The sequence below is a fragment of the Delphinus delphis genome, chromosome 7 (assembly GCF_949987515.2).
Source record: "Delphinus delphis chromosome 7, mDelDel1.2, whole genome shotgun sequence".
Taxonomy (NCBI): Eukaryota; Metazoa; Chordata; class Mammalia; order Artiodactyla; family Delphinidae; genus Delphinus; species Delphinus delphis.
Genome location: NC_082689.1, coordinates 3,326,734 through 3,348,700, shown reverse-complemented (window position 1 = coordinate 3,348,700; position 21,967 = coordinate 3,326,734). Strand labels below are relative to the sequence as shown.

Sequence of the window (21,967 nt, the reverse complement as noted above, 5' to 3'; positions counted from 1 at the left end):
ACCGGGACACGAACCCGTGTCCCCTGCATCGGGAGGCGGACTCTCAACCACTGCGCCACCAGGGAAGCCCCTAAAGCAACATCATTTCTGATCCTGACATCTGTTTTATTATCTCTGGCCAGTGGGTGTGTAATCTTCCTGTGGGAAGAGAAGTAGGAGTGGGCTTTTGTTGCGGGTGGGGAGTCTCCCCCTGCCTCCTCTGGCATTCCCCCAGCACTCTTTCTCCTGGTGAGTGCTTCAGCATGCTTGTCTTCTCCTGCTGCTTTCAACCTCCTGTGAGCTGAATTCACACTGTCGTCATAGAAGACACTGTGTAGGTAGTAACAGTAGGTAGCATCTCCCAACCCCCTGCCGTGTCAGCCCTGTTAAGTGTTTTCTGTAGAAGTCTTCCCTCCCCCCTTGCATAACCTCAGCGGTGGTTTGGTTATTTCCACTTACACATAAAGAGAAAACGGGCTCAGAAAGTTCAGGGGACTTTCCCAAGGCCACACAGCCAGCAGGCAGTGGGGGCCAGTTCAGACCCAACCCTGCTGGTTCAGCGCTGGTGCTGGTGATGTCACCACCATACACGATGCTCTGGCAGGGTCCGGCAGGCAGTCAGCGAGCATCATTGCTCTTGTCAGGCTCTCTTTTGCAGCCCTGGGGCCTCACAACCCCAGTATCAGGGCTGAAGGGTTTCTTTTTACTAAGGCAGCCTGTTAGGACACAAGACCTTGCTCCGGAGTGCATACTGAGAAGTCTTCATTTGATTAACGTTTCCTTTCTATTTCTGGTAGTTTTTCAGACAAAAGCACACTCAATGAACTGTATTTTTTCTAAGTAAGGAGAGGCATAGTAGAAATGACAGAGCTGCAGAAATTTTCATCTTTCTGTTTTTCATACTGTACCAGCTTTTTAGCTGTCACTTGTGTCAAGCCATGCCGGGAGCTGCTGGGCGCCAGCCTCATTCCTGCGTGCTGTACGGCTCCTACCACCATACAGACAGACAAGCTTGTTGAAGATGGAAATGACGCCTTCTGGCTCTTTCCTAGCTGGTTCCAGGAGAATCACTTGAGCATAGGAAAGGCTGTCAGTAGTTGTGTGCTGCCTACGTGGGAAAGTGTGGAGCTGCTGGAGGGTCCAGCCTTATTCTGAGAAGGAACAGTGTTAGTGTTTTGTGTCACCTTAAAGGCGTGGAGTTTGCAAGGAAGACCCTGAGTGGAGCAGGTGAAGTGAAGGGTATGGAGCCCAGAGGCATTGGCTGGAGGGAACCTGTCACCTGGAGAGCTGCACAGGGGAGGCCAGGCTGCTCTTACCTGTCACCCGTCGGTCCTGTCGGTCACACACAAGGTTATTTGTGGCCATCACGCCCTTGCTTTTTACTCCAATATGTTGAAGGAAGTGTGAACATCACTGATCTCAGAAAAACATTTTAAATGTATTAACAAGAGAATTTACTTGCGTGGAAGGTACTGTGCACGCTTTTTATTCATCAGCTTGATGGATCGTTGTGGGTCGATGGATCAGCTTGTGGGTCGTTGTTAAGCCTGAGATTGTGTTGTGAAGTTTGAATAGGTAAATGTTATTAGTCTGCTGTCGATAAAGGAACGTGAATAATTTTGTTCCTGATTAAAATGTTTGTTATTCTGGTATGTTTTTCTGAGAAGCAAAGTCAGGAGATTTCCAGTAGCAAAATGGGGAAAGAGAACTCTATGGACAGTCTCAGGGTGCAAAGAATTCACCCCAGGGTAGAGACATAGCATTTCAGAGGCAAAGGGAGCACCCAGAGATCACGTCACCTGGTCCCCTTGCCCCCGGTATTGAGGGCTAGTGTTCAAAAGTGATGCAGTTTGTCCAAGTTCACATAATGGGTCAGCAACAGAGCCAGCGCTGGTAGGTTGGTCTCGAGACCCCTCTCTGGACAGTCTCTGTCTTCGGAAACTCAGGGCCCCGCTGAGAACACCACAGTCACAGCCGCAAGAGGTAGCTTTTCCACCTGGTCCCCCACGAGCCAGCCCCTCACAAGCAGTGACATAAAGTGGCCTTGCGAGGTAAAGGCTTCTTTGAAGGCTGCTGTTCTATCATAAAATTCCGTGATCATTTTACAGTCCGTAACTCACCTGATTTGATTTTGATGGAAACATAGTGTTTTAAATAACCAGTTAAACTTTAGTCCTTAACTTTATGTCCTCCAAATCGTCAAGTAAAATTGATAACGTGTCTTGTTTATTTTGTGGCTTAAGCACTGGCCCCCAGACCTGTGCCCTGAACCTGTGCCTGGGCTGTTTCAACAAGCATGGCTGTGCAGTAGCGGGGTTCATTCCCCCTCATCCCACCCCAAAGTTTTAAAACTGTGGTTTGCAGCTCTGTCAGACCCAGTGCCCCTTTTTTATAACAAGTTTTTAACATCCTTATTACTAACCTGAAATGAAGTTCCTAGGTGGTACAATCTTCCTTCACACATAATTTCAGGTCAATATAATGTTTTAACTGTAACATTAAAAAGAAATAAAATGAAAGTAAATTGCAGTGACAGAACGTGAATATTGAGAGTAACTCTTGGGAAGGTTCTGAACAAAGCCGTGTATGATCTTCCCTTGACTTCCATGCAGATTGCATTCCTGGAATATTCAGTGTATGTTAAAACTACTCAGAATGTATTTTGAATTTATAAGTGAGTTGGAATGAATTTGTAGGTCTGAAAGTCATAATGTGGTTTTTCTATCTGCCTGAGCAGCCAATGGGGAAGTTCCTCATTGTGTGGGCCTGTCTGAGTACAGGATGGTTGGCATACCACGCCCTGCCCCTAAATGCCATTAGTCCCCTCCTCCAGTCAGTGTGACTTCCCAGCACCCCCCCCAGCAGTTCCAGAATTGCCCTCTCAAGCGTTGGCACTTCCCCCATTGACAACTGTCACCCCAAAGTGCCTTCTTCTCCGTGGCCATCATAATTACAGTCATGGCTGTAAAGAGCAGGCCCCCTCGTGGGGGAACTTATCGTGATTGCCTGAGCGAGGGGTTTGGAAAGATGAGATGTTGAGAGTGGAGTAAAATGCACGTGGCAGCTGAGGGACACGGGGGCCGTGGACACATGTGGTACAGAGGCCAGGATCGCCACTGTTTCTGAGCTGCCAGCTGGTATACGCTCCCTCTCCTGTTCCTGCCTGTGCAGGAGAACACATTGCCCAGTCTGCTTGGTTGCTTTGAACAGCAGACTATTTTTAGAATCTACTGCATATGAGGAATTGGGGGTTTACATAGAAAACAGAAGTTGGTAGCGGTTGCCACTTCCTGTAGCAAAGTCAACTCAGGAAAATAATTAAGATCAGAGAGGAAATAAATAAAATAGAGATTAAAAAATAGAAAAGATCAATAAAAGCAAGAGCTGGTTTTTTAAAAAGATAAACAAGATCAACAAACCTCTAGGCAGGCTCACCAAGAAGAAAAGAGGGAGGACCCAAATAAACAAGATAAGAAATGAAGGAGAAGAAATAACAACTGAGACCACAGAAATACAAAGAATCGTAAGAGAATACTATGAACAGTTACGTGCCAACGAACTGCACAACCTCGAAGACATGGACAAGTTTCTAGAAACATACAGCCTGCCAAAACTGAGTCAGGAAGAAACAGCTAATTTGAACAGACTGATTACTAGAAGTGAAATAGAATCTGTAATTAAAAACAAAAACAAAAAACAACCTCCCTGCACACAAAAGTCCAGGACTAGATGGCTTCACATGGGAATTCTACCAAATATACAAGGAGGAACTTATTATAGGTATCCTTCTCAAACTATTCCAAAAAAATTGAAAGGAAGAGGGAACACTCCCAAATTCATTCTATGAAGCCACCACCACCCTGACACCAAAACCAGACAAAGACACTACAAAAAAAACAAAATTGCAGGCCAATATCTTTGATGAATATAGATGCAAAAATCCTCAACAAAATATTAGCAAACTAAATACAACAATACATAAAAAAGATCATACACATAATCAAGTCGGATTCATTCCAGGGTGGCAAGGATGGTTCAACATACGCAAATCAATCAATGTGATACACCACATCAACTAAAGGAAAGACAGAAACCACATGGTCATCTCAATAGATGCAGAAAAAGCATATGACAAAATTCAACATTCCATTCATGATAGAAACTCTCACCAAAGTGGTTATAGAGGGGACATATCTCAACATAATAAAAGCCATTTACGACAAACCCACAGCCAACGTAATACTCAGTAGTGAAAAGCTGAAAGCCTTCCAGCTAAATTCAGGAAAAGGATAAGGATGCCCACTCTCACCACTTCTATTCAACATAGTATTGGAAGTCCTAGTCATAGCAACCAGACAAGAAAAAGGAATACAAGGTATCCGAATTGGAAGGGAAGAGGTAAAATTGTCACTATTTGTAGATTAGATGATACTCTGTATAGAGAACCCTAAAGTCTCCACACAGAAACTGTTAGAACTAATAAATGAATTCAGCAAGGCAGCAGGATACAAGATTAACATACAGAAATCTGCTGCATTTCTTTACACTAATAAGGAAATATCAGGAAGATAAAGTAAAAAAAAATCTTGTTTAAAATCACGTCAAAATAAATACCTAGGAATAAACTTAACCAAGGTGATAATAAAAGTTATCTGCTGGGGCTTCCCTGGTGGCGCAGTGGTTGAGAGTCAGCCTGCGATGCAGGGGACACAGGTTCGTGCCCCGGTCCGGGAGGATCCCACGTGCCACGGAGCGGTTGGGCCCGTGGGCCATGGCCGCTGAGCCTGCGCATCCGGAGCCTGTGCTTTGCGATGGGAGAGGCTACAGCAGTGAGAGGCCCACGTACGGCAAAAAAAAAAAAAAAAAAAATTATCTGCTTAAAATTATAAAATGTTGATTAAGGAAACTGAAGATGATTCAAAGAAATGGAAAGATATCCCATGCTCTTGGACTGGAAGAATTAATATTGTTAAAATGGTCACACTACCCAAAGCAATCTACAGATTCAATGCAATTCCTATCAACATACCCGTGACACCATACCCATAGAACTAGAAGACATCATCCTAAAATTTATATGGAATCAAAGAAGGCCCAGAATTGCCAAAGCACTTCTGAGGAAAAACAACAAAGCTGGAGGCATAACCTTACCAGACTTCAGACAGTACTACAAAACTACAGTAATCAGAACAGCGTGATATTGGCACAAAAACAAACATACAGACCAATGGAACAGAATAGAGAGCCCATAAATAAACCCACACACTTACGGTCAATTAATCTACAACAGAGGAGGCAAGAGTATACAGTGGAGAAAAGACAGTCTCTTCAACAAGTGGTGCTGGGAAAACTGGACAGCTGCATGTAAATCAGTGAAATTAGAACACTCCCTCACACCATATACAAAAATAAACTCAAAATGGTTTAAAGACTTAAATATAAGACATGACACCATAAAACCCCTAGAAGAGAACATAGGCAAAATATTCTCTGACAAATTATAGCGAAATTTTCTTAGATCTCCCAAAAGCAGTCTCCCAAGGCGAAAGAAATAAAAGGAAAAATAAACAAATGGGAACTAATTAAACTTAAAAGCTTTTGCACAGCAAAGGAAACCATAAACAAAAGGAAAAGACAGCCTACGGACTGGGAGAAAATACATGCAAAGGATGCGGCTGACAAGGGCTTAGTATCCAAAATATACACACAGCTCATACAGCTCAATAAAACAAACAACCCAACCAAAATATGGACAGAAGACCTAAATAGACATTTCTTCAAAGAAGACATACAGATGGCCAACAGGCATGTGAAAAGGTGCTCAACATCGCTAATTACTAGAGAAATGCAAATTAAAAGCACTATGGGGTATCGCCTCACACCAGCCAGAACTGCCATCATTAAAAAGTCTACAAATAGTAAATGCTGGAGGGGATGTGGAGAAAGGGGAGCCCTCCTGCACTGCCGGTGGGGATGTAAGTTGGTGCAGCCACTATGAAGGTTCCTTTAAAAACCAAAAATAGGGAGAGGCCACAACAGTGAGAGGCCCGCGTACTGAAAATAAACAAAAAAAACCAAAAAACCAAAAATAGAGTTGTCATATGATCCAGCAATCCCACTCCTGGGCATATATCCAGAAAAGACAAAAACTCTAATTCAGAAAGATACATGCACCCCACTGTTCATAGCATCACTATTTACAGTAGCCAAGATATGAAACAACCTAAATGTCCATGGACAGAGGAATGGATAGAAGATGTGGTGTATATACACAATGGAATATTACTCAGCCATAAAAAAGAATGAAATAATGCCATTTGCAGCAACATGGAGGGACCTAGATATCGTCATACTTAGTGAAGTCAGACAGAGAAAGACAAATACCATATGATGTCACCTATATGTGGAATCTAATAATAATACAAATGAATCTGTGTACAAAACAGAAACAGACTCACAGACTTAAAAAGCAAACTTACGGTTACCAAAAGGGAAAGAGAGGGAGGGAGGGAGGGAGAACAAATGAGGAGTTTGGGATTAACAGATACTAACTACTGTATATAAGATAGATAAGCAACAAGGATATATCTTACAGCACAGGGTATTATATTTAATATCTTGTAATAACCTATAATAGAATACGATATGAAAAAAATAACTGAATCACTTTGCTGTATACCTGAAACTAACACAACATTGTAACTCAGTTCTACTTCAAGAAAAAAAGAAAAAAGAAATGGCAAGTCAGGAAAGGGCTTCTGTATCACAGCCTCATGGTTCCTTTGCACTGTCTGCAGCATGTTGTAAATCACTTTAACACGGGGATGTGTGTGTTCACCAGCGACTCTGAGATTTCAGCCTTGCCCAACAGGAGCTGTAGTCCTTCCTCATTCCCAGGAACAGTCACACGTGGAGACAGAGGGCCCCTGCTTGTTTCTAAACAGAACCGGTTCTTTGTCACACTGCTGGCTTCAACTGCATGATATTCCTATTATATTCACATGAGTGAACCTTAAATACATCCTTTAACTTTTCCCAAGAGGTTATAAACTACAGCAGTAACATATCACGTGGCCTGAAGAAAATTCTGCCATCACAGAGCATTAGGGTCACGGATCCGCACGTCAGTAATGAGCAGTAAGGCTCCCCAGGCTCTGCGGGGCCGACGGGGAGCGGCTCCCAGAGCATCATCTCGGTGCCTTTCCAGGCTCCAGGGCTTTCTCCTAGGTGGAGGAGATGACGAAGCAGCTCAGGCCCATTTCTCAAGAGTCGTCCTAGAGTTACAGCTCATAAACCCCGTCCAGCTTCCATGTAGAATTCTGGAACCCCAGGAGAATTTAAGAACAGAATAAGAACTTTTTCTGGGACTGCGGGGTGAGAGGTCTTGGCATATAGAATTCCGCACCATGCTTGAATCCCAGGAAAGCTTCGAAGCTCAGGAAGTATGCAGACAGAGTCGGGACTCCGGAAGTCGTGTGGGGCTTTTTAGAAAGCTGCTGAGGCTACGTCCTGGGCACCTCTGTCCTCTCCAAACAGGCAGGACTTTGGTTCCACCAATGTTTATCGCGTTTCTGCTTTTCGAAGATCATGATGTGGGGTTGAACGGGTAGGAGCCACAAAAGGATACAGATATCATCAGAGCTCTTAGAGCCCCCGACGTCCCTGGCATTGGGGTGCGGGGTACTGGGGGCGGTGTGTGGTTGCTGCACCCTCGGGCAGTGTCCACCACTGCTTACAAAACCTCCAGCACAGACAGGAGGTCAGGGAGGAAGGAAGCTGTGCAGGGGCCGGGCTCGGAGGGAAGGACACGCCTCACCCAGGGCTTTCTCCTCCCATCCTGGTGCATAACTTCTCTTTTAGTTTTGTTCAGTCCCCAGGCCAAGCGGGGGGCTGTCCCTGAGTTCCCTGACCCTGAAGAAACGAGCAGCCGTTGTCTCTGGATGACAGTTTTATTGCAGCCGGGAGTTTCCGGTGCTCCAAGCAGGAGTCCTGTCAGGGTCACTGGTAGAAGAGGCGTGCGTCTGTTTATCCGCTGACTTTTGTGTCCCGCTCTGGTAGAAGCCACTTCTGCTCTGTGGTCCGATCTAGAACTAGAGCTGATCAAGCCCTCGGCCCAGTGCAGAGACCCATCACCAAAGTAACTCCTGTTTTTGCCAGTGACGTTTTCACATAACCCTCCAGCCTTTCTCCAGCCCAGCCCGGGTCTGGGCCGCCGAGAGAGGGTATTTCAGAGAGAAGCATCACTTGGCTGTCTACCTCCTCAACCCGCCTGTGCGCCCCTGTGGCCGGGCCCTTGGCCGGTGGCCTCCGTGCTTCCGCCCCTGGACCTGCAGGGTGCCGTAGGGCTGGTGTCCCAGACCCTGGCTGGGCGCGCATGGCTGTTTTTACCCATTTGTTTAGGCGGCCCTGGGGCTCGGACTTGTGCTTCTTTGTGTGTTTTTAGCATCTCTCAGACCACACATACCACCTTAGTGTCAGAGCCTTGTCTTATTTATTTATCTCTGGCAAAATTAAATGTAAAAGTGGAACTTCGGAGTCAAGGGTTCAGCTTTTTAGGATTATTAGGAGGCAACTTTGGTGATAAAAGGAATCTTCTCTTCCCAACCATCTCCACCGTCAAAGGGTGCCTTGCTTGAAAGCCCCATGTCTGTAAAGCTCTGTTTATGAGGTTCCAGGTCAGGACGGTAGGATCCTGGGGGACTGTGTCCCCTGTGAGGGGGCTGGGACTCTGGCGTTCGTTCCCCACCAACACTGGGCGGTCCTGAGAAAGCCAAGGAGCCTGCATCTCGTCAGAGGAGGCCCGGCTGGGTCAGCTCCTCCCTAATCCTGGAGGTGCGCGGAAACAGGGAGGGGGCCCGAGGGTGAGGGCTGGGAGGCGACACTGCAAGGGTTTTTAGCGATGGCGCCAGGCGACCTTCTCGCAGCAGTGAGCTTGGCCTTGGTGCTTCTTCATTTCTTTCCTTCCCTCTCTTTCTCTCCCTTTCAGCCTCTGCTCCCTTCCCCCACCCCCCCTTCCTTCCTTCAAAAAATGTTTGCTATTTATTATGAAAAACGTCAAACATAACCCAAGCGGAGATGGGATAACAGAAAGCAGAGGTCGTCGCACTGGGGGGAGCAGCCAGCTCCCTGGGGGCGGGTTGAAGCCCAGACTGGCCGCACCCGAGGCCCTGACTCAGCGGGTCTGGGGTGGGGCTGGAGACTGCATCTTTCACAAGCCCCAGAGGCTGCCGCTGGGGCACAAGGGCCCCCCCTTCCTGCCACCAGCCCCACAGCTGCCAGCCTACGGCCACTTTCCCCACCTGAGCGAGGTCGTATCACGTCATCCTTGAATGTCTCAGCGTGTATCTCAACAAAGATGCTGTTGGGCCAGGAAAGGAGGATTTGGTGTCCGGAGCTACGCCTGTTCCAGAGCCCCTTTCGAGGACGGTGGGCTGAGGGACGAGCAGCTGGACCGGCCCGGCCACCAAGCTCTGGGTGGGAGCGCGGCCCTGCCAGCGTCGTGCGGTCACAGCGAGCAGGCCGGGGGCTAGTAGCCAGTGGAAGACCCACTGACCTTGACCTCCAGTGGGAGCTGAAGGACGACGGCTGACAGCCATCGCGGGCGTGGGGAGGGGGAGCCTGGGAAGTCTCGTTTCCCAAACCTTGCTTTACAGGCCTGTGCAGTTTATCGTTTGTGCCCTAAATGCCGTCTCCTTGGCCCCATCCTTTCCCTTCGGCCACTGTCGTCTCCCTTGAGGTTGGGAGCGTGGCGGGGAGGGGGTCAGGGTGGAGAAATGCCCCACCTCCGAGGCCGGAGGCGTCAGCAGACCGTGTGCCCGGGTTCGGGTTTGGGTGAGTGGCATCCAACGTGGCGCGGGCTGGCTCCTGGGGCCGCGTGGGCCTCCTTGGGACCCTGGGCACCTGACGTTCCCTCCAGGGCCCTCTCGCCTCTCCGCCCGGCTTCGTCCCCCCCCCCCGCCCCCGCTCAGAAGCAGCCTCTCCGTACTTCCCGGGTCTCATGCCGCCCTCCCCACCCCGCCCCTGGTCCCCACATTCAGCCAGAGCCACGTTTCTAAAGTGAAAGTCAGACCCCGCTGTGCTCTGCCTTCTTCAGACCCGTCAGTGGTTCCGCGTTCCTTCAAGATGAGGTTCCAGGTAGCAGGGCTGAGGCTAGCGCAGGCAGCCGGGCCCTCGGGACTCCGCCGCCCCGTCCTAGCCCCTTGCCGCCTGCCCCCTCGCCTGGCCTTCTCCTCTTTGCCCCTCGGCGTTGGCTTTGGGCCCCCGTCCTCCAGGATGCCTTCCCGACACCCGGACGGGTTACGTTCTCCTCCAGAGCAGCCCCAGCACGGTTTCTCACCCACTGTAGCACTTGTCACTTGTACATGGTCCCCGAGAGCTTTGTGTGCACCCCCTGAGACTGGGGCCCCAGACCGCATGTTGAAAGTCCTTCCCCTGCAGTCTCGGCAGTGCTGCGAGGCCTGGGCTGGAGTGCTGGTGGCCAGGAAGCTGCAGTCCCCTCCAGGCGAGGGACAGAAAGTGAAAGTGTGCGTTTGGAGACTCAAACAGTGTGACCTGGCTGTGACCTCAAGCGTGTGAGTTTATATTTTACAAAAGCGTCAGTCCACAACGGATTTGTCCTGCATCACCGAAGCCCTGGCCGGGGGCACGTCGACCCCTGGAACTGCTCGGTTGATGCCTGGCAACTGGAGGGCAGGGCTGGGCCTCCCTGGAAATTTTGGGGGGAATGAACTCGTGCCTGCAGGTCACCAGGGTGGACCATCGCTATTTTGTACTTTCTGTTCATTGAACGACTGACTGATCTTATCAAACATTTCCCCTGGTGCTGTCTTAAATGAGCATCATCGGTGATGCTCTGTGTCTGGCTGTTTTGTGTTCTTGGCAGTGTCGGCGTTTTAGAGTGAATTGTGTTGTCGAAGCTCCGTGTGGTTTTTCTTTTAGGCATCTCAGGTTGTGTTGGGGTTATTCTGCTGATACTGGTTTTGTGCTAATGAAGTTGGCTGTGCATAGGTTTTGTGCCCCTTCAGACGTTGGCTTGTGTATCTGTTAGCTTTTAGCCAGAGTCCCAGAAGCAAGCATGGTTGTTACCACTTCCTGTGTTATGAGAACCTTGTTCTCCACATATGAGTCATATAAGAATCCTGTGCGATGGAGGTGCTTCATGTGGCGGTGACTGTAAGCATTTGAAACTGTACTGAATTATTTATCTCCTCTCCACATTCTAATCGAAGGTGAAGCTTGACCATATCGATCTGTCTTCAGGGTTGGCTAGCTGGTGTCCTCACAGGGAGCTTGTCCTGTAACTTCATTCATTCATGTGGTCCCTTTGTCAACCCAAGCCCAGGTCCCTCAGGTCGGGGGTTGTTCTCATGGACAGGACAGACATGCTGGGTGGACGTGAGGACCAGAGAGGAGGTGGGCCATGACGGGAGCCCTTTGCTGGTGGGTAGAGGCCCACCAGGGTAGCTGGGGTCTGATGGGACATGATTTTGGAGGCCTGCCAGTCTGGTGGGGAGGCCGTCGCAGGTGGCAGGGACCACCTGCTCAGAGAGGTGGTCTCTTCGAGGATCTTTGCTCCGGTCCCAAGAGGAGTTCGAGCAGAGGAGGGGGCTGGCCGGACAGGCTGGGGAGGAGGTGGGCGTGCAGGGGCTCAGGCTCCTTAGTCACGGAGGCACCCACACTGTGTGAGCAGGAATCATCCCAGACCTCACCACCTCATGTCAGTCGTCTGCTGATGCAGGACAGATACCCACAAATGTGGCAGCTTAGAGCAACACACGCTGATTATCTCACAGTTCCCGTGGGTCAGGAGTTTGGGCACAGCCTACTGGGTCCCTCTGCCCAGGGTCTTCCGAGGCTGCAGTCAAGGTCTCGGCCAGGCTGCATCCGTTCTGGAGCTCAGAGTCCTGTTCCCAGCTCACGTGGTTGTTGGTGGCGTTCACGTCCTGCTGTTGCGGGACTGAGGTCCCATCTTCCTGCTGGCTGTCAGCTGGGCCGCTCTCATTCTTTGTCATGCGACCCCTCACAGGCCCTCTCGCACGTGGCAGCTTGCTTTTGCGAGGCCGGCAGGAGTCTGTCTGACCTCCAGGCCCGCTTTTCCAGGCCCACTTTTCCTGATGAGGTCAGGCCCACCCTGGAGCTCTGTTTTGATGAACTCAAAGTCAGCTGACGAGGGACCTTCATTACTAGTGCCTTTCTCTTTGCAGTATAATGTAACCCAGTCACAGGAGTGACACCTGTCACACTCACCGTTCTGGCCACACTCAAGGGGAGAGGAGAATGAAGAGCGTGTACAGCAGTGACGGGAATCTCGGAGACCATCCTAGAACCCTGCCTGCCACACGCCTCTCTCCCCTGTCCCCCTCTGGCAGCCCCTCCTGCTTCCAGCCTCTTGCTCACGTTCTCACTCCTCCACCCGCCTCTTCTTCCTCCATGCCCTCCCTTCTTTTTTCCTAAATCCCCTCGCTGTTCCTCACCGCCCCCTCCCCAAGCTGATGGGCTGTGGCTGCCTGGTCCACACCGGCTTAGAACCTGGGCCAACAGCCAGGGAGCCCAGGAAGGACTGGAGAGGCAGCTGCACTCAGCGTGGATGCAGACCTCTTGCTGGCCCGTTGATGAGGCTATAGGTAGTCAGTGTACCCAGATGTCAGTCTATCAAACCTTCCCCTCCCCTCCCCTCCCCTCCCCTCCATTTTGGCTGGATCTTTTTATAGACCCTGAGCGAGTGGCTCATCACACAATGTAACATGGTTTAGAAAATTGAAAATGACAATGAGGTATCAAAGTTCTGATGCAGTTGTGATTTTTGACATCCTTGATTTGAAGGACCTGGGCTTGGGTTGATAAGGAAACCACATGGGGCTTCCTTGGTGGCACAGTGGTTGGGAGTCCGCCTGCCGATGCGGGGGACATGGGTTCATGCCCCGGTCCAGGAGGATCCCGCGTGCCGCGGAGCGGCTGGGCCCGTGAGCCATGGCCGCTGAGCCTGCGCATCCGGAGCCTGTGCTCCGCGGCGGGAGAGGCCGCGGTGTTGAGAGGCCCGCGTACCGCGAAAAAGAAAAAAAAAAAAAGAAACCGCATGAACAAAGAGGGTTATAGAATAAATTCCTTATGAGGACATTAGCTAGCTAATCTTTGACAGATCAGCTGTGGTCAATTTTCAACTTAGATTAGAACTTAGAAGGCGAATTTGTAGTTCTGTGTAATGTAATTGTGGGGTGAGGGCGAGGGACGTCCTTGACGTGAGGAGCCACGGTCCTGGTGGGAGCCTGCGGTACAGGGTGCCTGGCCTTTGGGAAGAAACTGGACAACAGGACATTTGGACCACCTCACTGCTTGCTGGCCCCAATGACCACATCAGAAGCACGTGGCCGTCTCCAAAGGCCCCGTTTTAAGATGACCTAGGGAACAGCGAAAGCTGTCAGAACTGTTGGAAGAATCACAAGTGTATTCCCATAAAAAATTAAGTGGAAAGGATGGATTTGTTTGACACCAGAAAACCTGGATCCTGGTCCCCTTGCACCGTTCACCTCGCTGGGCCGTTGTATCACCTGCGATAGTGAATAAGCTCGAGATTTGTAGAATGAGAAACAGGGCTCAGGTGCCAGGTCCGACGACGTCGGTTGGTCCTGGTCAAGCGTCTTAGATGCTCTTGAGTAGAATAGGGCAAATCAGCTGCAAGTTGACAGGTAGTTAAATGGAGCCAGGTTTTGTTTAAATGTAACAGCTGGAACCACTCTGCTCTGGTGGAAGATGTCTTGCTTGAGAAAAGATGGGCTTCCCAGGGCTCAGGTGCTGAAGGGGCAGCTGGGGGGCAGCGGGGAATAGTGAGGGGTGACTGGACAGGAGTTTTGGAAAGCAGGGGCAGAGTCTCAGCCCTGTGACCTTGGACAGGTCTGGTGGCGTCTCCGGGCCTCTGCTTCCTGGTCTGTAAAGAGAGGGGTTCAACCAGTGACCTGGGGTCTTGTCCAGCTCTAGTGCTTTGCTCCGTGCACTAATCTGTCATCGCTCCAGAGGAAGGCAGACCGCCCAGCCCTGCCACTTACGGGCTGTGTGACCGTGGGCGCCCTACCCTCTCTGTGCCCTAGTTCCCTTATCTATTAGCTGGGTATGGTAACACCATCTCCCCAATAGGGCTGTTACGAGGAGTCCACGGCATAATGTACACGAAGCCCTCAGAATAGCACCCACTGGCATTTAGTAAGGGGTCAGTCGTGACTGCTGTAACTATGGTGACTGTGATTCCTGGACCCTTTTAACGCTTACAAGTCTGTGTTACTATTTATTAACCTCTGAACAAGAGCATCATGGTTAACCGTGTCCTGGACAGGAGCCGCTGGTCTGTCTCCTAATGCCATCTCCGGTCTGTTGCAGGCGGAGGCCAGGCTGGCGGCAAAGCGTGCGGCACGAGCAGAGGCCCGAGAGATCAGGATGAAGGAGCTGGAGCGACAGCAGAAAGAGGTAACGCGGGGCTCCTCATCGGTTCTTGCGGGAGGGTTCCTTCCAGGCAGAGCGGGCCACACGGGGGCACCTGCCCCTCTGCTGTTGCTCTCGGTTTGAAGGCACCTGTGCCTGTGACTTTGGTTCAAGGTCAGGCCAGGGCATGGCATAGCATACAGATGCCAGATGGCCCATCCTGGACACTCAGCCTGTCGGATCCTGGGACGAGCCTGCGCACAGAGCACGTGCCCACGTGGATCTCCCCGGCCCAGCCTTCTGGCCAGGAGCCAAGAGGTGCTGGCTGTGGACTTGAGGTTCTAGCTGTTGAGCTAGGATGCCCATCCTCTGAATTAAAATGTGAAAGCAGAACAGGTTATTATTTATTTAGGCTAAGCAGTCTCATTTAAAATGCTTCCCCTGTGGTTTTTACACTTTTTCATAGGTTTCATGAGGCCTGAAGCCCATGTGTGATACAGAGAACAGAATACACACTGGATGAAATAACCAGGATAGAAACTGCCCTCCTGGGAAGGTGGACAGTAATGTGTTTACACACCTGTTAATGCTGTTTGCTACTTTCGTTCACCACCTTGAGCCGCAGCCAGAAGCCACGTGGGCAGCGTGAGGGCTCTTTCACTCGCAGTTCAAGGGGTGGGCTTCCCTGTGACCTTGAAGCCCACGCAGCGCACGAGCGAGTCCCTCTCCACGGTCTCCGCCTTCTCCCGTGGGCCTCGGCCTCGCGGGGTCTGGGGAGCAGCCGTGCCAGGCCCACCAGCGGCTCTGCTTGTTTGAAGATTTGAATGTATTGTGTTGGAGAGGCGGCCTGCTGCTTTCCCCAGGGATGATTTTCGTACTCAGAGTCTGGTTTGGTTCAGGTAGCCAAATTTTCGAACCAGTGTCTTAAAACTTGTGAGGTTTCAGTTAAAGTCTGGATTTCCAGTTTCTCCTAAAACCACTGCAGTTTCTGCCAGGTCCCCAAGGTCACGTTCCCTGTAGAGGCGAGGTGCTCACTGTTGTTCCCTGCGGGGTTTGCCACTCCGCGTGGACGTGTGTACTCGGGGCGAGGGGCGTGGCCAGGCTTGAACTTGAGGAGGAAACCTCTCCCACGTGGCTCCAAGAATCTGTTGAAGGTTACTAGAAACTCAAGCCCAGGGGGTTAGTTAGGAGAGTCATACCTGGGTCCTGATGACAGGAGGGCGGGGGCCCCGGAGTGATGGGGATGGAGGGGACATGTCCCTGAGAGAAAGGCCACACAACACGCCGGCGGCGATGTTGGGAAGTGGCCCGAGCAGAGGGGCAGCCACACCTCGACCGTATTTTAGGCATCACTTGGGGATGTGAAGAAGAAATACTTCTATGGGGAGAAGTATTTGTTTGGACTGGAAGGTGGAGAAAAGGGACAGGTGTTGTTGTTTTGTAGACCTTTGTCACTTAACCTGTCTGAGACAGTGTCACCTGGGCTTTAGGAATCACCCTGACAGCAACCAACAGCCGGGCACCAGACTCTGACATAAAGAGTCCTCGTTGGAGGCCACCTAATGGAATAGTTCTCTTAGCCTGGACTGGTTTTTAAGTTAGAGATTTGATTGATTGATTGGTTGATTGATTGAGCCGAGCCATGTGGCTTGCGAGATGTCAGTTCCCTGACCAGGGATCAAACCCGGGCCCCAGCAGTGGGCCGCCAGGGAACTCCCTAAGTTAGAGATTTTAAATAGCAAATTGATTTTTCAAACTGCCTGGCATCAATGTCTGTTTAGAATATTCCTGTCCATTCAGTGGCTACTTGCAAAGCCCCCGTGTGTAGGACACTGCCAGCCCCTGCCCTCTGCTTTGGAAACCAACTGGCAGGGAAGCTCGGGGGTTAATGCAGTGGCTTCATCACAGTTTGCGAGGTGAGGCTGCATTCTCCAGCTCCAGCAGAGGCTCATTCGTTCCTCTGCTTCCCCTGCTTCCCCTCCACCCCCCAGTCTTTTTCATATTAAGTCCTTAAAAGAGCTGTAAGAAGAATTTTTCAAAATACATTGTTGCCCCTCCAGGTTTTGCCACACTTGACTGAGTGGCCGCCTGGTAGTGTTTCTGGTGGCCTGTGGCTGTCCCCTCCACTCTGTTGTTGGAGCTGGACCACTGGACTCGGGAAAGATGACCTTGAACCTGTCAGGGGGCCTGCCTTTGGTTTTCTTGGTGGTGTTATCAATGATAATCATTTTATCATTTGTCTCACAAGTGGGAGAAAGTTACTCTCACAAAGGTAAAATTTCTACAAACTCAAGTCCAAAATGAATTGCATTGTATATACATACATATCTATCTTCCAAATTATAATATATTCTAGCCTTAATTATGGGCAGAATTGAATTAAATATATAGTTGATAACAAAAGCAGCCTGTTACAGAGTTCTTTGGCAGAAGTTCTTGATTTAGAAAATGAAAGTTAAGAGGAATTCGGCTAAGTAAGAAACCATTTATTTGAAGGGCCTCCTTTCAAAGCAAAGCACCCTTTTCCCCCTTGGAGTCAAAGAAAGTCCCCTCCCATTGCATTTAATTCTGCAGAGTGATCTGCTGCTGAACTCCTGCACTTCAGTTGCAATATTTCAAGTCGCAAAACCGCAGTTGCTACCCAAAGATGGGAAACTAAGTCAGGGCCATTTAATCTTGGTATCATTAAATGGGCATTGGATGTCGGTGGGGGGAGGGGGTGGTCGTGTGGAGGGTCCCCCCGCCGCCTGCCACGCCAGGCACAGCCCTGCCCCTCACAGCAGCCTCACCAGGCCCTGGGAGCCCCACTGTGCTCTCAGGACAGGGACTGAAGTATCCTGGCCTGGCAGGAGCTGAGATTCAAGCCCAGCTCCTGTGCACCGTGGCCTGCCCTGGGGTGTCTGGTACCTGCTAAGGACCTCGGGCTTTGCAGAGAAAATCTGATTAAAACCTGGGAAATCCGATTAAAAATGCCATAGTTTGCCTCACTCGGTGAGACACACAGTGTCGTTGGTTAGTAGATGGCATTAGAATCTTGAAATTCTTTTTTTTTAATTTATTTTATTGAAGTATAGTTGGTTTACAGTGTTGTGTTAGTTTTTGCGGTACAGCAAAGTGATTTGGTTACACATATACAAACATTTTTTCATATTCTTTTCCATTATGGTTTATCACAGGATATTGAATGTAGTTCCTTGTTGTTTATCCATTCTCTGTCTAATAGTTTGCATTGAAATTCTTTATTCTTGCGGTAAAGACACTCGGGTGGTTCACAGGGATGAAAATGTTTTGTCGTGATTCAAGTTCCTTGGAAGGTCTCGCACAAAAGCAGTTTGCTAATTGGGTGCCCTCAGCATTCAGCCACCGCAGAGATGCTTTCAGACGTGGGAACACGTTTCCAGGGACCTTTCTCAGGATCAGGCCATGTGCCTGATGGCTCAGCCCCACGCTGGGAATTATCTGGGTGCAGAATGACACCCTGGGTGGGGGGCCCGTATCAGTCAGGCAGGAAGCAGAGAAAGTAACTCCGGGCAGCACGGTGGGTGAGTGCAGGTGCTGAATGAAGAAGCTGCAGGTGGGGAAAGCCAGGACAGGCAAGAAGGCCTCATGGGTGATGAGAGTCAGATGGCGGAGGCCTGGAGGATGGAGAGAGGGCCCCGGCTCTGCCCGCTGGTTTGTATCGATGTGTGAGCCCAGGAGCACTGACTCACACAAAGGACAGTTTTGCTATCGTAAATTCGGTGTGCTTGGGACAGGAGCGCATTGCCATTTCAAGCGTATGTCTGCTTCCTCAAAAAAGGGATTTGAAAGGTTTAAAATAAAATACGCATATGTTTTATTCGTAGTCAGAGAGAGATCTGGGGTGGGGCGGGGGGCCTGGCAGGGACCTCCTGGAGCCCCTGGCGTGTGGCGGTGCCGGGACTGGGTGCTGCCACAGTCTGGAGAGGGGTCTGTCCGGGTTTTATTGACAGGCGAGGAAGACGGACCTTAATTAGACAGCTTTCCCAAAAGCTGAGCGAGTGGCTGGCCAGGATTCAGATCTGGACCTGGAAAAGCTGCAAAGCTTGGAGGCTTCCCATTACATCCTCTGCCTCCAGATCAAGTGTACGACCAACAGCGAAAACAAAGGGCGGCGTCAGTGTGTCACCCTTGGGATTAACCTTGGCAGAGGGCACGCTGCCACTCGCCGCCAAGGCAGGGGAAGGTCCACGTGGTCCTTAGCGTTTTGCAAGCAGACGTGCACCTTGAAAAACAAGTTTTTTCCTTGGTGCTGATTCAGGGCTTGTCATATAAACACAGAAAGGACCTTTGTGTCCACTGAGTGTTACCGAGAACACGGGAGCAGCAGCTGTTCGTCCAGCTGATTCTTGACGTGACCCGTGTCCTGGGCTGGGGGAGGGGGCACGAGTGGGCCCTTGGGTGCGCGTGGGCGTTCGCGTGCACATCTAGAGAGAGGAGACAGACAAGCTTGCAGGTTTGGGGACGCGCTTTTAGGACTGAGGATGGTGTACAGACAACATCCCTCGGTCTCCCCTCTGCATATCACATCTCCGGGCCTATTATTAGAAATAGCACCACAATCTGAGGTTATACAATCTGATAGCCCAGGCACTGGCATTTTAAGTTGTTGATTAAGTGGAAATGAATATGCTTTGGAAGACCCGTGTTTAACTAGTAGGGTTGATATTTTGGTGTAAAAATTGAGAAACACAATCCCTGTTTGCACCGGCCGGCGAGCCACCCTGTCTCTGCACAGGTGCTTCTGAGCAGGACCAAGGCTTTCCTTAACAAGGAGGTCAGCTCGGCTGCAGGCAGACGTAGGCTGTGAATGCCTGGAGAGCAGTGACCGTCGCTGGGGGCTCAGGAGAGCAGGAAGCTGGCAGCACCACTGGGGGGTGTCAGAGATGGGTCATGGTTGAAGCCACACTAGTGCCTGGGACCCTCCAAGGCCAGCATGAGAGTGTCATCAGTGCTGTAGGAGTGTAGACCTGTCATCAAGCCCCAGCAGGCCCTGAGGACATGGGGGCCTCGAGCCGGCTGCAGATCTATCCAGATGGCCCAGGCACCCCAGCCCTCCTAGCCGCCCACCGCACCCCCCAGAATGGTTCTTTTCACCCGTGCGGATGGTGAGAACCGACTACGTTAGCTGTGCTTGGGGGCTGTTTCAAAGATTATGAGCTCCTTTTTAATGGATTTATTCAGGAGAATATGTAGATATTCTTGGGGAAATCTGAGTGAACCTTTTACTTTGTTCGAGAACCTACACTAATGGAAAAAAAAAATGGTGGTATGATGCCCAGGTGATCTCATGATGGTCAGAGTGCATCTCTTGTTGCTACTGACCTGATAAACATTTCTGTTGGAGGAACAATGTTCAGTAGTCATAGTGTTGAATACATTGATCTGTGCTCACCCACGTAGGACTAGAAGCACCGAGTCTCAAGCCTTGTAGGTGTGGCAGTGCCTTGGACAATGCCTGACTCAGTCAAAGTTTTGTTGAATGAATGAATGAACGGATGGGTGGAGTAGACATCTCAGTCTTACCTAGAGATTACTACAAAATTAGGAGGAAGCTCTAGAGCAAACGAATATGTCAAGGTATGATAATAAGCTTTTCAATTTTTTTTCAGTTATATTCCAGTGATCACTCCATTTGGCTGGAATTTTCCTGGTATTCTGTTTGTATCTGTTGAATTTTCCACGTATTCTGCATGAATCCGAATGTGAAAGCCTCTTTCTTCACTCTTTGTGAATTTGACCAGTTGACTTTCCAATTAAATTTCTGTACTTTTTTGTTAAACTTTGATCACGGTGAAAAGAAATTTTAAATTGAAGATGAAGTTCTTTTTCCCATTAACGGTAACAGGTTATACAAACTTCTGCATTAGAATAGTAGCAGGATTCTTGTAGACTTGTGTGGACATGCCTGTGTTTCACCAATATATCTAAAATAGAATGTAAAATCTGTTATGAAATTACTGATTATTTCAATGAGGCTTCAAGAGGTTTTTTTCATTCATATTTCACCAGTTTTCACCTTTTTTCCAATATGGCTTTTATTCATATTCCTAGGTACTTACAGAACCTTTCTTTCTGATGTTTATACTTCTGTAACTGGATTTTATATTTCTTTCCCAATTTCTTTTGCCCTCCTCTATAGATCTATCAGGTTCAAAAGGTAGGCTCTTCCTTCTTTATTTTCTAATTTGCATGTACTCTTTTTCCCTTGCCAACGACCTGGTCACCTTTCAGAAATAACACCTTTGATTGAAAACTCATCGAAGTTCTTACTGCTTCTTTTACTGCTTTATTTATGAATCGGTTTGAACAAGAATGCTTAGGTCCCCACTTCAGCCCACACGCAAAGCAGCCGTCAGCACACATTTCTGTGTACTGAAAGCTTTTCCCATCTCCCTTTTCTCAAGAAATTAGAAAATCGTTGAAGAAGAAAAATGAACTCTAAGACAAAATAAAAATCACACCTCAGAGTTCGGAAAACCTTTTGAAATCAGATATTTAAAAAGAAAGATTATCCTCTCATATAATTTTATTAGAAGGGGTTTAAGCTATCAAGGCATATTACCATACATGAGGAGATTATTACATACTGATTTAAAATCTGAGTAAAAAAAGAAAATGGTGATATAACAGTAAAATCCAACAGCTTAAAACACACCTGCCTTCTATCTCCAATATTCTCTGTTTCCTAGTATTTTGTAAAAGCAGCTGAGGTTTAGAAATAAATGCACTGAGCAGGCCAGACACAGAAAATAAAGAGGAGAACAACCAAGTCAGTGACTCCTGATCCAGCAATAACGAAGGAAGGAGTAAGCGGTTCCCTGAGAACTTACAGAAAGTGTTTACAGTGAGTCTTTCCCCAAAATGAATTGTTGTTACTTACGACACCTATAATAGCTTCGTGTTTACAAATTTATTTAGTTTACAGATAAAGAAGGACTATATTTGCCTTTGAGAGCAACTAAGAAAATCAAAGCAAGGTGACTTAATTTCGTAGGGTAGAACGTGCCGACCCCTTAAACACCCTCTATCAGTAAATGTAAAATTCTGTTGTTGGATTCCTTCACCAGCTACAGTTCCAAATTGCCTTTCCTTCCTGCCTCTCTCACTCTGCGTAACTACTGTCCCCCAGAGTGTTAAGAAACCAGTTAGGTAGGTGCCAGAATCTGTTTGGACTTCGTTAGTTTTTGCAGGGTCCACTTGGAAATGTGTATTGAAGCTAGAGCTCCAACCCATACACAGAGAATCTAGGTAGGGATTTCGTAGGTAAAAGACAAGGCTGGGGGCTTCCCCGGTGGCGCAGTGGTTGAGAGTCCGCCTGCCGGTGCAGGGGACACGGGTTCGTGCCCCGGTCCGGGAGGATCCCACATGCCGCGGAGCGGCTGGGCCCGTGAGCCATGGCCGCTGAGCCTGCGCATCCGGAGCCTGTGCTGCGCAACGGGAGAGACCACAACAGTGAGAGGCCCGCGTACCGCGAAAAAAAACAAACAAAAAGACAAGGCTGGGAACCATCACAGTATCTGATAGAGCAGGACATAACTGCCTAAAACCTAGACAA

The 21,967-nt window shown here is 49.3% G+C and overlaps 1 protein-coding gene across 16 annotated transcripts in view; it reads left to right on the top strand.

Annotated features, from left to right (window-relative positions):
* LRRFIP1 (LRR binding FLII interacting protein 1) overlaps positions 1-21,967 on the top strand; it is a 141,742-nt gene that overhangs the window by 61,141 nt on the left and 58,634 nt on the right. For 11 of the 16 annotated variants that reach the window (XM_060015863.1, XM_060015862.1, XM_060015851.1 and 8 more), the window contains exons 2-3: positions 14,350-14,436; positions 20,552-20,569. In XM_060015863.1, the coding sequence (XP_059871846.1) occupies positions 14,350-14,436; positions 20,552-20,569 (105 nt within the window). The remainder of the gene's footprint in view (positions 1-14,349; positions 14,437-20,551; positions 20,570-21,967) is intronic. The other 5 variants (XM_060015864.1, XM_060015853.1, XM_060015855.1 and 2 more) reach the window with 1 other exon arrangement.